The following is a 14,074-nucleotide window of genomic DNA, read 5'->3' as shown; positions in this document are numbered from 1 at the left end:
TTCAGCCTTGTTTGAGGAGTGAGAGCAGGCAGTGGGCTGGATCGGAAGCAAAGCCTGCAGGCTGCAGGGGCGAGCTGCCTCAACAGTTGTGGGTGAGGCAAGTGCGGGATGCTGCCCACACTCTGCTGGGGGCAGGGTGGTTGCTGAAGACAGAGGAAGTAAAACTGCAGGCCTGTTAAAGCACACTCCTGCGTCTGCTAGCCGCCTAACTAGAGCAGGCCCAGAGAGGGGCTGTCCAGCGGTTCTGGGGCCACCAGTTTGTCGGGACCTCACTGGAGACGGAGGCCCAAGAGTGCTGGGCTGTGGGACAGGACTGTGAAAAAGGGGAAATTTCTTCCTTTCTCTTCCCTGGAAAAGGTATATAGGAAATGGAGTCTAAAATGAGTTAATTGGGAGGCGCCTGGCTGGCTCTGTCGGTAGAGCACGAGACTCTTGATCTCAGGGTCATGAGTTCAAGCCCCACACTGGGCATGGAGCTTAAAGAAAATAAATAAGATGGGCAAATTAAGAAAAATAAGGGGCGCCTGGGTGGCTCAGTCGGTTAAGCATCTGACTTCGGCTCAGGTCATGATCTCATGGTTTGTGAGTTTGAGCCCCGCATCAGGCTCCCTGCTGTCAGCACAGAGCCAACTTCAGATTCTCTCTCTCTGTGTGTCCCTTTCCCACTCCCGCTCCCCCTCTCTCTCAGAAATAAAATAAACATTAAAAAAATAAATGAGTTAGTGGACAGGAAAGGGGGTCTGAGAGCCTCCCCAGTTAAGTTAAACACTAGTTTTACCGTCAGTTGTGCTACCACCTAGCCCATGTCCCTCCTGGCCCCAGGCTAGGGTTGTGAGTTGCCTGGTTAGAATTCATCTCAGTTGTAAACTAAAGTAGGAATGTATCAGGGGAGTTCGGTAAGGCTGAGGTCAGAAAGGTGGACACCTTGTAATTCAACAAATACTTCTGAGCACCTGAGCTTTGGCAAGTGCTAGGTGATAACAGTCTTGTGGGGAAGGTGAAGAACCAAGCTGCTCCTCAAACACCGAGTGACTTGTCTCCAGCTAATTCTTGCTTTATAGAAACTGGCATTCAAAACCAAGTTAAAGGCACCCCTTCTGGTACATCAAGCCCAGAGCTCACAGATGGTGGTACAGACCTTTCTGTTCCCTGGCCCACAGTTCTCTCACAGGGGCTCACCCCATACCAGGAACTAGGGAGGCCTGCAGAGAAATGCAGTTCTGACTACAGGCAAACTTGCAAGGTGGAGCAAAGACTGATTCTTTGGAAAATAACAAGAAAGAGCAAAAAGTATACTATAATGTCAAGCTTTACAGCAATTCATGATTCACAACGGCTCTTCCACACAAACATTTAACAATAGGGAGGTGATGGGGGGGCGGGGGCAACAAAACCAAAGGCGTTGGGGCATCAGCTGAGGGCAGGGCTAGGGCCAGAGAAGAGTGGTCAGAGGACATCCCCTGCTCAGCAAACTCTGGGATCCTCTTGCTTCTTTCTGTTCTGCCCCAACTTTAGTCCCAGGGCCTGTGCCTCACCTCCAGTGGCAGAGGGAAACAGGGCAGGACCTGAGCTGGTCTCCCTAGGGGCTGATATCGGTTCAGCAGATAGGAAGCTGCCCACAGCTTTCCATAAGGCACCATGCATGGGCTTTGGTGGTTACTGAGTAGATACCCTGACATTTATGGTTTAGGAGACCTGAATCCAAACAGGCTTTTCTGCCCTTCCTGGCATTCTTAGCCAATGCCCTTAGTCCAGCTGTCCCCATCTGAGAATAACACTGGGCTGCTAAGGACCCTGTCAGAGGAGCCTCACGTGGGTTTCCTACGTTGTAAAGGGATGTTACCATTGATACTGTGCTCTTTCCTGCCTGCCAAAGAGGGGACCTGAGGAGCTGGGCTCTCCGTACTCTTCCAGCTTTGATTGCCTGGTATAAATGCTCCCCATGAAATGGGTGGGGTTGGGGGGTGTCAACCCATTGTGTCTGGCGGCAGGGCAGGTAGGCCTGCTGTGGACCATGGTGGAGGGATGCCCAGGCTACACCCGGCCCTGGAGTGGTTCTGGGATGTGGCGTCTGAATCCTCAGTGGCCACTGCTCCTTTGGCCCTGGCTGTGCAAGGGAATCACGAACACAGAGATGTCATCGTAGGACACCTGCCCTTCCTCTGTGAGACTGTCGTCCTTTCCCTGTGTGCTATGTATCAGCATTTGGGCCAGCTCCGAGAACCTGTGGGGACCAACTGCAGATGCACTTCGGGGCCAAAGCAAAGAAGCAAAGCCAGCCCTCAGAGAACTTGCTGCACAGGGCTGGACAGACACATGGGGACCCAAACAATGCGGTCCAGCTGTGGGGCCAGGCAAGCCACAAGCATGGAAGGGCCACAGGTTGGACCATGGAGATTTTTAGTCTCAGGGATTTCTGAACCCAGAGATTTTGGAGACCCACCGTCACCCCGCAGAAGCTTGAGATAGTCCCGATCCTGACCACCTGCCCTGAGATGTCAGTGTCATTGTCAGTGCTGTCTCCCCAGCCATAGCTACTTCCTGGTGTTGCTGCTGGTACCGACCCAGGCACAGGCAGGTCCCCAGAAGCTACAGTACCTGTGTGAGTCCTCTCGGTTGCCAGGGAGGAAGCTCCGCACTAGCCGTGCCACCTGCTCATTGGATAGGACATCCCAGAGCCCATCAGTTGCCATGACAACCACATCCTCCTCCTGCAGCTCCAGCTGGTCCACATCCAGGACAGTCACCTGCAAGTTAAGCCTGAGGATCCTTAGCATTCCCTTCCCAGGCTCCTGCCAGCCTCATCGTCTGCCTTTCCGGGCAGACGGAAGCTGGTGTGGGCTATTGCCCACTCACCTGTGGGACAGCGAGCAAGAAGGGCTTGAGCTGAATGTTTGTGTCCAGGACTCTGAGCTGATGGTCTCCCAGGCCCCGGGAGACGGCCAGTGTTCCCAGTAACCGAGCCTGGGGACAAGGGAGATGTGAGGTGACAGCAAACAGCCCCAGAGAATGTGCAAGTAAAGCACACAGAAGTGTACTGTGGCCCTTGGGTGCCCTCGGTTGAGGGACAAACATCCTGTAGCCTTGGAGCAAACCCCATGACCCCAGCCACAGCCCCCAAAAGGGACAAAGGAGCTCCCACTTCTGCAGGGGGCAGTTTAAGAGAGGTTCTTAGAGGGTGCCATTCACTGACCTGTCTACCCTGCCCATGGATCAGTGGGTACTTGAGATCCGACTTCTCCACACACTTGTAGCTCCTACCAGGAGCAGACCCAGCATCAATCCAGGCCCTACCCACCCCTCATCTCCCCGCAACACAGAGCCCACCCTGCCCGCGGGGAAAAGGACTGCCCCAAGCCCACACACTGGGCCTGACGCTAGGCCTCTCCCCACTGTCTCCCAAACCCACCCTGCTCACCAGCCTCTCATGTGGTGATCCCGGAACAAAACCTTCTGCCCTAAGTCATCCCCCTTCAGTCGCCGAGGGAACTCCAGTCGGGTGAACTCACCAGCCAGAAGCTCAGGGTAGACAAAGGCCTGGGGGTAGGAAGGCATGCTCAGATGAGGCTGTCTCTGGTGGCTTCTGGTGACCCTAGATTCAGGAGTTGGGGCTCCATAACCTTCCTCTGCCAAAGGCACCTACCAGCTGCTGAATCCGCTGCCGCTCAGTCTCCGGGGTGAACTCAGAGCTCAGGGGCCGAACCTCATCTTTCCGTACCAATATGGCCCTGGATGGGGTTGGGGAAGAGAGGGAGAGGCCTGTGGAGCAGGCTCCACCCTCACTCATGGCCTCTCTCAGCCACCAGGGACCAGCTCAAAGCCCCCCATGACTACCGACAGCCTGCAAAGTAAAAGCTCGGCCCTTGGGCCTGGCGCTTGAGCTGTCTGCCCTCCCTCAGATTTGCTGTCCACTCATACCTGACACACCAGGTACACAAACAACTCAGCCAGTCAATCCCTACTTCCATCCCTCCACGTCCAGCCCCCTTTCACTGTCCCCACCACCTCTGGTGCCCGCCTGCCGACCCCACCCTGCCTACCCTCCAGGTACTCACCTGCTATCCCCGGCATTGGCCACATACAGCTTTCCCTGCAGGGACACAGCCACCAGGGCTGTGCAGCCGCCCACCTGGCCTGAGGCCTCCAGCTCCCGCCCGATCACCTCATCCTGGGGCAAACCGAGGCCACTTTAGCTGCTGCTTGTACTGCCACCATACCACTCTGTCCCCAATCCCCACCCTACCATTCACTTCCCCACCAACAAGCCTGGTAGTCCCACCCAACCCAAAGTCTGGCTATGACTCCAGGATCCCTGTGGTTAGGAGATCTAGAAGTATTCCTTGGGAGGGAGGGAAGTCCTATTCAAAACTGAGGAAGGGAAACCAGCCCCTGCACCAAGGACCATCAAGGTGCACAACGTACGATGCAGGTAAAAGCCCCTAGCACATACTAGGCACTGGATAAGTGGGAGGGGTTAGTGATGGCAATGATGACCATTACTAACAAACCAACCAACCCAATCTTGTCTTCCCAGTGCATAGATCCAGGGAGACCACCACTGTGTGCAGGGATGCTCCACAACCCAGCGTCCCACAGGTGCCCGGTCCCTTCCCCAGCCAAAGGCCACACTCACACATTCCTGGAAGGCACTCTCCAGAGCCCCGATCACCAAATCTTCCGCCCTAATGCCTTTCTCTTCCACAAACTGGGGATCACTGGGACAGATGCTGCGGCCGCTGAGGTGCATGGGGGGCTGAGTGGCCACCATGCCCTCTACCACGGCCTCCAGCTGCCGGCGGAGGCAGGAGTGCAGGGTGTTGGCAGCCAGGATGGCTGCAGCTGGCCCACCATGCCCATCAAACAGTGCCCAGTAATGACCTGTCAGGAACTGTACAGGAAGGGCTCGGTGTCAGGCTCTGCCTGGCTTCCCCAGTTGTCCCCCCACCTGGCATGGGAAACTAGAGCAAGAACCTGCAGTCCCGGTCCCAGCCTGTTAAGACCGGCTCAGGCCCAGTTGCACTCACCTCCTCTGGGCACAAGGTCTGCCACTCCTGGTCCTCTTCAGCCCCAAACTCACATCTCCGGATGCACAGCTGCCCACAGGCTGCCTGATCCTCATTGAACTCAGATTTCTCCGCATTGATGATCCTGAGGCCAGTAAGTGATCAGAGACCCTTCAGGGACACACCCATGTCCCCACGGGCAGAGACCAAAGCTGGTACATAGAGGGAGGAGCCCTACCTCTGAAGCAGCAGCCCCTATGCTGTCCCTAACACACACCTGGACAAACATAGTGTAAGTTTCCTAACTGTTCAGTAACCTCAGGGTAAGGCAAAACTCAGGGCCCAGCGCCTCTGTGCTGACCTGGGCTGTGAGGTGAGGGTGCGGCTGTCCGAGGAGATCTGGGGCTCCTTTGCCAATCCTCCCCCCCATCTCGGCCAGATTTTCTGTCCCATACAGCACAGGCCACAACCCAGGGTGAGATGCTGCGTGCGTGTGAGGGGTATCTCCAAAGCCCGCGCGCAGTGTTGGAACTCCACCCAGGGTCCCTGTCTCATCTTGGAAGCCCCAGAGGTGCAGGTCCTTCCCAACTAGTGAGCCTCTCTGAGGGAGGCTGGAGTCCCCAAGAAAAGGCTGCGGTGGGACCGGGGGAAGCTGTCAAGAGTCCCAGATGAGGGCAGAAGGGAGGTAGCCACAAGGTTGGGGGACGGGAGCACTGGCTCAGCTTAGGCTGTTTTCCAGGACCGCCCAGCAGGGCCCGCACGGAGGCCCGGGATCAGGGTGGAGGGGTGGGGGCGGGGGCCGCGACGGGGCACTCACTCGGCGTAGCCTGCGTTCCAGGGCAGTGCGCGGCCCCGCGCTGGACTGCGCACGGGCCGGACGTCGGGGCGGCGTGGAGCGTCGGCGGTGCCGGGGCCCGAGCCGGAGCCGCGCAGGAAGCGGGGCCGCCGGTAGGGCACAGGGCTGGAGCGCGGCCTGGGCGGCCGCGGCGCGGGCAGCGGACCCCCGGGCAGGAAGCGGCGCCGGAACCAGCCGGCGGACATGGCGCGAAGGCAGGGGGCTGCCGCGCGGGAGGAGGAAGCGGGCCGGGGGCGGGGACGGGCCGGGGAGGGGCGGGGCGGCGACGCCCCCAAACGCCAGCCGCCCGCGGGGAGTGCACGAGCGGCCTGGGCGCCCTCGGGGCTTGCCGGGGCCCCTGACGACCCCAAGAAGCAAAGGCTGTTGGCAACCCCACTTCACAGGCAAGAACACTGAGACCTCCAGAGGCGAAGTGGCTTGCCCGCGTCACGCAGCCACCCGAGCGGGCGTAGTGCTGCGCCACACGCGTGGGGTGGTGGCCTTTGCAAGGGAAAAAGTCCTCCTCGTCACCCAGCGAGGTGATGGGGTCATTCCGAGCGGAGCCGAGGCCTGGAGGCTGGGTCCGCGTCCGTGGGGGAGCCTCCGGCCTCCTCCCGCTGGGCCCGGACCTTGCGCAAGGGTTAGATGGGAACAGGATGTGCCTGGAGGTGTCAGACTGACACGTTGAGTAAGAGTCTCAGAGCACAGGGTTCCCTCGGGTGGCCCTTCATTCCCCGCCCATGCAGCCTGTCACCGTCCACCCCCACATGAAGCTTGGTGGCCACCCTGGCGTTCCTCAACCTGAGCCTCCTCTCCACACTTCAAGGACAGCCTCCCAAACCACTGCCCCTCCAGTCAAGATGTGGTCTCTGGACAGACAGCAGGATTCTCACTAGAATGTTCGTGACTGGTAGACAAGAGGAATTCATGGTCCCCAGAAAGCTCCAACCAGTCCAAGTTCAGACCTGGAACTAAGGGAAGTGAAAGAATTTCATCCCTGCTGGAGGCAAGATGCTGCAGTCTCTTAACCCCTGACCAGCTGTCACCGTGCGGTCAGCAGCAGCGTCTCCCTTCACACCTGCAAGTCGACGGAGTGCTTTGTCACCCTTCTGTCACTTAAGCCCAACTCCCTGTGCAGCACTGTTATTTCTGTCTCTTGAGGAGGACTCTGAGGCCCACAGAGGGGAAGTGTCCTGATGCCCAGGGCTCTGCTGTTTCCATTATGACAGTTCAGCTGACTCAAACTCCCCACAGGGGATTTCTCTTCCCCTTTCCTCCTCCAAAAAGGCAGGCTTGCCAACTCAAAGCCCCTGAGGCCCATAGCCCAGGGTCCCCAGGGAGAGCTTCAGGAGGAGTCCCTACCTTTGTCTGGGCTCCCAAGCCTAGCACATGCTCACATGCTGGGTGCAGCAGTGATGGAGGTTGAGTCCCAGCTCTGATGGCGAAGGTCTGGTGGATGGTGCTTGTTCCAGCTGGCAAGGGGGTTGGGGGCAAAATCAGAGAAAGCTTCCCAAAGGACACCTGAGCTATGGTCTATCACCGGGACAGAAATGGACCAGGGACCCAGGGTGGGGCAGGCCCAATTCAGTCTGTGGGGTCACCTCTTCATCCCTACCAGCCAACAGCTCAGAGCTTTTTAGTCTAAAATGAGAGGAAACAACACAAGCACAGTCTTTTCTCCATGCCAGTGTCTTGGACTTCGTGGGTGGGATGAATCCTGTCCTTTGAAGCGTATTCAGAGAAGCTCCTGAGATGTCACAGGTGGTCTGTTGCTCAGTGTAGCTGTGGAGCCCTATGGCAGTCCCTTCCTCCCTGTTCCAAGGAGGCCTGAGTGTCCCTTCAGTGCCACCGAGGCTCCTCTGGCTTCTAGGTGGCTTCTGGGAGCCTCTGCTCTGGCTTGGATCCCAAGCCTGACTTTCTTAGTTTTCGACCTAATTTTGCTGAAGCACATCCTTTAACAACTCTCCAAGAAAGGATGACTGGAAGGTCATTTCCTGGATCCTCCCAAGTCTGAAAGGGTTTGCCTCAAAAAAAAAAAATTTTTTTTTTTTTAAAGTAAGCTCTACACCCAACATGGGGCAAAATCCTTTGTTTTTGACTGATATTTTAGCTCAGAGTCTGACTTCTCTGTTCATTGTCTTTTGACTGTTGCTTCTGCTGCTGTCTAGGGCTCCTCTCATTCCCAGACCTTTAGATTGGTTGTTTGCCTTTTTCTTTCTCCAGAAGTTTCTAGTCTCTTCTGTCTCTGGTGTCTGAAATTGTAGGGGAGGTTCCTTGGGGTGGGTCTCTCTTCATTCTTGGGCTGAGCCCTCCCTGGGGGCCATGCAGCCCCCCACTTCCCAGTGACACCCTTCTCCTAACTGTTCCAATGAACGCAAGCTTGTCCCGCTCCTGGCCTGACACCTCTCCTCAGCTACCTCCGTCCGTATGTGACAGTTTGGGGTGGGGAGGAGCAAGTTTAGCAAAAAAGAACAAGATTTTTATGCTACATTTTTTTTCACTCACAAGGAGAATAGTTTTTGTTGAGTCCCATGACTTAAAATTCAAAAGGTGGGGCTCCTGGCTGGCTCATTTGGTGGAACATTCGATGCTTGATCTTGGGGTCGTGAGTTTGAGCCCCACGTTGGGCACAGAGATTACTTAAAAAACAAAAACAAAACAAAAACTTTTTTAAAAACCCACAAAATTCAAAAGGTGTAAAGTGTATTTAGTAACAAGTCTCTCCCACAAGCCCATCCCCTGGCCATGCAGTTCCCCTCCCCGGAGACATCTAATATTACTAGTTTCTTGTGAATCCTTCCAGAAGTGCCAGGTGTTCCGTGAAAATTCAAGCCAAAAAAAAATTACCTATAAGACAAGAAATAATGAGTGTTGGCAAGGATGTGGAGAAAAGGGAACTCTTGTGCACTGTTGGTGTAAACTGGTTGCAGACACTATGGAAAACAGTATGGAGGTTCCTCAAAAAATTAAAAATAGAACTATCATATGATCTATCAATTCCGTTTCTGGATATCTATCTGAAGAAAGTGTAATCAACATCTTGAAAACATATCTGCACCCCCATTTTCACAGCAGCATTGTTTACAACAGCCAAAACATGGAAACAACCAAAATGTCTACTGTCAGATGAATGGTTAAAGACAATGTGGTACACAACCACACACACAGGAATATTATTCAGCCATAAAAAAGACAGTCTGCCATTTGCAACAGCACAGATGGACCTTGAGGGCTTTATGCTAAATAAGTCAGACAGAGGAAGATAAACACTGTATGATCTCACTTATATGTGGAATCTAAACAAAATTTCAAATCCATAGGCACAGAAAATGGACTGCTTGTTGTCAGAAGTGTGGGGGCGGGGTGGACAAAATGGGTGAAATTGGTCAAAAGGTATAAACCTTCAGATATAAATAAGTGCTGGGCGGGGGCACCTGGGTGGCTCCGTTGATTAAGCATCCAACTTCAGGTCATGGTCTCAAGGTGCATGAGTTCGAGCCCCGTATGGGGCTCTCTGCTGTCAGCACAGATCCTGCTTCATTCAGACCCTCTGTCTCCTTCTCTCTGCCCCTCCCCTGCTTGCTCTCTCTCTCAAAAATAAATATATATTAAAAAAAATAAGTTCGTTCTGTGGGTGTAATCTATAGCATGGTGACTATAGTTAATGCTGCTGTATTGCGTATTTGAAAGTTACTAAGACAGATTTTAAAAGTTCTCATAAGAAAAATAATTATAACTATGTGTGGTGATGGATGTTACCTAAACTTATTGTGGTCATTTCACGATATATACAAATATTGAATCTTGTTGTACACTTAACACTGATACAATGGGATTTGTAAATTATATCTCAATTTAAGTAATTTAAAAGTTACATATATATAAAATCTTTCCTTCTCCCTTCCTTTTCTTTCCACAAATGATAGCATACTCTGTGCCATATCCTATACTTGAAATTTTCATAAAAGATACCTCTTTTTTTGTTAGTCCTCGAAAAGCTGCCTTATTGTTAACGTTACAGAGTAGTCTCTGCAAAAATGCACACTTTATGTAGCTAGCCCCCAGTGATGGACATTTAGATTGTTTTCAGTTATTTGCTTTACAGTTTTTTTGTGGGGGCGATATTGGTAGGATCAGTTCCTAGTAATGGAATTGCTGGGTCAAAGGCATTTGTTGTTCATAGCAGCACTATTCACAATAGCCAAAAGTGGAAACAACACAAATGTCCATCAGCTGGATGAATGGATAAACAAATTCTGGTATATACGCACAATGGAATATTATTCAGCCATAAAAAAGAACGAAGTACTGATATGTGCTACAATGTAGATGAACCTCCAAACAATTATGCTAAGTGAAAAAAGCCAGATATAAAAGGTCACATGTTTTATGCCTCCATTCATATGAACTATCCAGAATAGGTAAATCCATGGAAATAGAAAGAAGACTGGTGGTTGCAGGGACCGGAGGAGGGAGGAATGGGGAGTAACTGCTTAACAGGTACGGTTTTCTTTTGGGGTGATGAATTTTTTTTTTTAAATAGGCTTCACACTCAGCACAGAGCCCAATGCAGGGCTTGAACTCACAACCCGGAGGCCAAGACCTGAGCTGAGGGGAGCCTGGGTGGCTCAGTCAGTTCAGTGTCCAATTCTTGACTTCGGCTCAGGTCATGATCTTGTGGTTCGTGAGTTTGAGCCCCTCATTGGACTCTGCACTGACAGTGTGGAGCCTGCTTGGGATTCTCCCTCTCTCTCTCTCTCCCTCCCTCTCTCTCTGCCCCTCCCCTGCTTGTGCTCTCTTTCTCTCTCTCAAAATAAATAAACATAAAAAAAAAAAAAAGAGCTGAGATCAAGAGTTGAACACCTAACCAACCGTGCCACCCAGCACCCAGGCACCCCAATGAAAATGTTCTAGAACAGGAGATGGTGGTTGCACAACATAGTGAATGTACTGCCTTGATCCCTTTAAGATGGTTAATTTTGTTATGTGAATTTCACTTCAATTAAAAAAAAAGGGGGGGTATACACATTCACAATTTTGTAGACATTGTTCTACATGAAGGTTTACTCTTCCATCAGCCTATTTTCCCATAGTATTTCATTAAGGTTTTTAATATTTCTCTATAGATAAAAATATGGAAGTCTAGTTTGATTTCCATTTATCTTATTAAGAGGGGATAACCAATTTTCTATAGGTCTGAGAGACCCATTTGTATTTCTTTTTCTGTGGGTAGTCTGTACTCTTTTACCCCATTTCTTAGTGAGACTTGGGGTTTTTTCTTATTGACTTATGAGAGCTCTTTATTTTGAAATGAGTTACAAGTATGTTGTTTGTAGCCAATTACAGTTTATTGTTTGTATTTTGACTTTGATGGTGGCTTTTTCCATGTAGACTTTTAATTTTTTAATGTTTATTTATTTTTGAGAGAGAGAGAGAGAGAGAGAGAGCGAGCAATTGGAGGAGAGGCAGGAGAGAGGGGACAGAGGATTTGAAGTGCACTGACAGCAGACAGCCCAATGCGGAGCTTGAACTCAGAAACCCTGAGATCATGACCTGAGCCGAAGTCGGACGCTCAACCGATGAGCCACCCAGACACCCCTAGACTTCCAGGTTTTTTTTTTCAAATTTAATATAAATGAATTTACATATTTTTTTTCTTTTTTTTTTCTTTTATGCCTTTTGAGTTTGGTGACATACTCAGAAGTCCCCCTTCACTCCAAGATTCTACAAACTTTTCCCTTTTTTCTTCAGTATTTTTATAGTTCACTCTTGTTGTTGTTTTTAACATTTAAACTTTTGATCCACATGAAAAAATCAGCATGTTCTAATAATTTCAATGGCTGACTCTGTTGAGAAACATCAGAAAGAATGGAGCAATCAGCCTGTTTCTGGATACTGTGTTCATCCCAGGACTCACCTGAGGAGCCATGTGCAGCTTTCTCATCTTTCTGCCTGAAACCAGATCTCAGCCAGAGATGGAGTCTGTTTGGGTACTTGGGCTCCCTGCCTGCATCCCAGGCTCTGAAGCTGAGTGGGACTGTCTCCCAGTGTGTTTCCTTCCCTGGTCAAACCTTCATCATTGAGGTGTGAGATTGTGATGGAAGGCTCAAGGGCCACTGAACAATAGGATTTCTCCTCCTTTGTTCCGTATGTTGAATAAAGGAAACTAAGGTTCTTGTGGACACTCACTACCTTGTCAACCTGCATCAAATCACTTCATCTCTCCAAACCTCAGATTCTTCAACTGTAAAAGAGAGACAATAACACCTACCTCCTAGGGTTGTCAGGAGGATTAAATGTGTCCAGTGCATAGTAAGTGTGCAACATAAAGACTCTAATTATTTTTAAGTGAACTCTATGCCCAACATGGGGCTTGAACTCATGACCCTGAGATCAAGAGTTGCACGCTCTACTGACTGAGCCAGCCAGGTGCCCTGAGACTCTAGTTGTTTATTCATTTGTTTAGTTGGCAAATAATTCTGAACACTTACCAATGCTGAGCACTGTTCTAGGTGTTGGGGTTACAGCAGGAACAGAACTTAACTACTGGTAAAGGGAAGACAATAAACAAATAAGCAGGTAAGTATATGTATCAGGCAGTGATGGGGCGCCTGGGTGGCTCAGTCAGTTAAGTGTCCCAACTCTCGATTCCAGCTCAGGTCATGATCTCACGGTTCTTGGGTTCAAGACCAGTGTCGGGCTCCATGCTGATGGTGCAGAGGCTACTTGGGATTCTCTCTATATATCTCAAAATAAATAAACTTAAAAAAGAGAGAGAGAGAGGGAGAGAGAATGATGTAGGCAGTGGTAAGCCAGGCAACAGGGAGACCTTACAGTTAAGGTAGTCACAGTTCATTCAGTGATAGACATTTCTACAGGGAACATAACTTTATTGTTTTTCATTAACCTGTTTTCTTGGCTAATTCCTGTTTCCAAGAAGTTGATGCTCTTATGCTTCTGTGGAATTGCCAAGTGCTCTGATGGAAGTGGCCAGGTCTGAGAGCTGATGTAACTGTTGGCTCTGTGTTGCTGTCCCATCTGTGCTGTGGCAGGGCTGAGTTGGGGACTTGCCTGTGAGCTATTCTCCCAAGGGCAGGCTGTGAGGCCACACAGAGTTTTTAGTTTCTATTGTGAGTTCTGGGGTCAAGGTGAGCACTACACAGGTCCAGTTTTCAGGGTGTGCATAGGAAGATAAATAAGAAAATACTTCAATTTTGTGTTTGTTGTACTCTCAGGAGATGAGAAGCCCAGGGTTTGGGGCACACAGAGGAGGGCGCAATGCTACTTATTCAGCATGGGGTAGTGAGACAGTGATCAGGGAGTTCACGCTGGGGCCAGATGCAAGGCAGGCCCCATACTCCATCATCAATTCTCAACAATCCCAGCCCTCAAAGGTGGCCTCCTTCCCAATCTTCCCAACCAAAGTCCTGAGACAGGCTCTGTGGCCTTGTGCTCATCCCTGGCTCAACGTGGCCTGTAAGATACATTATGTTGATTGGCTGGTAACAGCAGGGCTAATGCCAGAGAAGGCAAAGCTGCTGGGTGTGGAGCCAGAAGTAGATTAGGAGTTGGGAAGTTACTCACTCGCCAAGCTCTGGCCCTCCTTCAATCTCTGGGCCTTTGCACATGTAGTTTCCTCTTCTCAGAAAACTTTTCCCTCCGCTCTGCCAGGTTGACCTCCAGGTCTCCACTCAAACTTCACCTCCTCCTAGTGGGCCCCTTGCTCTCTGGGCAGGGCCCTCGCCACCACAGGTTCATTTGCTAACTGCCAGGTAGGTCAGTCTGGCTCCCACAATCAGGGCTGGGCCTGCAGCCAGGCCCGCCTCGAGGTGCCAGTGCGTCGGAAGGGGCGCTCAGGAAACGTCTCTAGGAAAAGGGATGCCGCTCAAAAACACAGGCGCTTCCATCCTCATGCAAACCCCTTCCCGGCCATAAGTGAGGGTACGCGCGGATCTCACCCCACTTGGAAACCCACCTAGATTGGGGCGCAGAGACTCGCGCGCGCACTCCCGGACGCGCCCCGGCTACAGACCCGTCGGCTCACGGTCTATAGGCACACGCGCGCGCATGAGTGCGCCCACGGATGCCCGACCACACGGAGGCCCCGTTCTTCCCCCGCAAACAGGCACGCGCAGGCGCGCGGACACGCCGATCAACTCCGCGCGAAAGTCTCACCCGGAACAAGACGCACGGTGCGCGCACGCGCGGCCCCGAGTCCCCGCCCCCTCCCGGCCTC

The 14,074-nt window shown here is 51.8% G+C and overlaps 1 protein-coding gene across 2 annotated transcripts; it reads right to left on the bottom strand.

Annotated features, from left to right (window-relative positions):
• Positions 1-663: 663 nt before the first annotated feature.
• Positions 664-14,001, bottom strand: PPM1M (protein phosphatase, Mg2+/Mn2+ dependent 1M). Of its 2 annotated transcripts, XM_042929575.1 has the most exons (12): positions 13,814-14,001; positions 12,746-13,704; positions 12,330-12,384; positions 5,821-8,685; positions 5,025-5,148; positions 4,634-4,888; positions 4,056-4,168; positions 3,644-3,728; positions 3,419-3,537; positions 3,194-3,257; positions 2,857-2,964; positions 2,132-2,747 (listed from the first exon to the last, which is right to left on the bottom strand). In XM_042929575.1, the coding sequence occupies exons 4-12, from the start codon at positions 6,042-6,044 to the stop codon at positions 2,535-2,537; spliced, it is 1,305 nt and encodes a 434-aa protein (XP_042785509.1). In that variant the 5' UTR covers positions 6,045-8,685; positions 12,330-12,384; positions 12,746-13,704; positions 13,814-14,001; the 3' UTR covers positions 2,132-2,534. The 2 variants fall into 2 exon arrangements, with proteins under 2 accessions (XP_042785508.1, XP_042785509.1); XM_042929574.1 differs by lacking the exons at positions 12,330-12,384; positions 12,746-13,704; positions 13,814-14,001 and having other exon boundaries at positions 664-2,224; positions 2,599-2,747; positions 5,821-7,310; positions 8,344-8,470.
• Between the last annotated feature and the right edge of the window lie 73 nt (positions 14,002-14,074).

The sequence above is a fragment of the Panthera leo genome, chromosome A2, assembly GCF_018350215.1.
Source record: "Panthera leo isolate Ple1 chromosome A2, P.leo_Ple1_pat1.1, whole genome shotgun sequence".
NCBI classification, from domain to species: domain Eukaryota; kingdom Metazoa; phylum Chordata; class Mammalia; order Carnivora; family Felidae; genus Panthera; species Panthera leo.
This window is presented reverse-complemented; position numbering and strand designations above follow the sequence as displayed.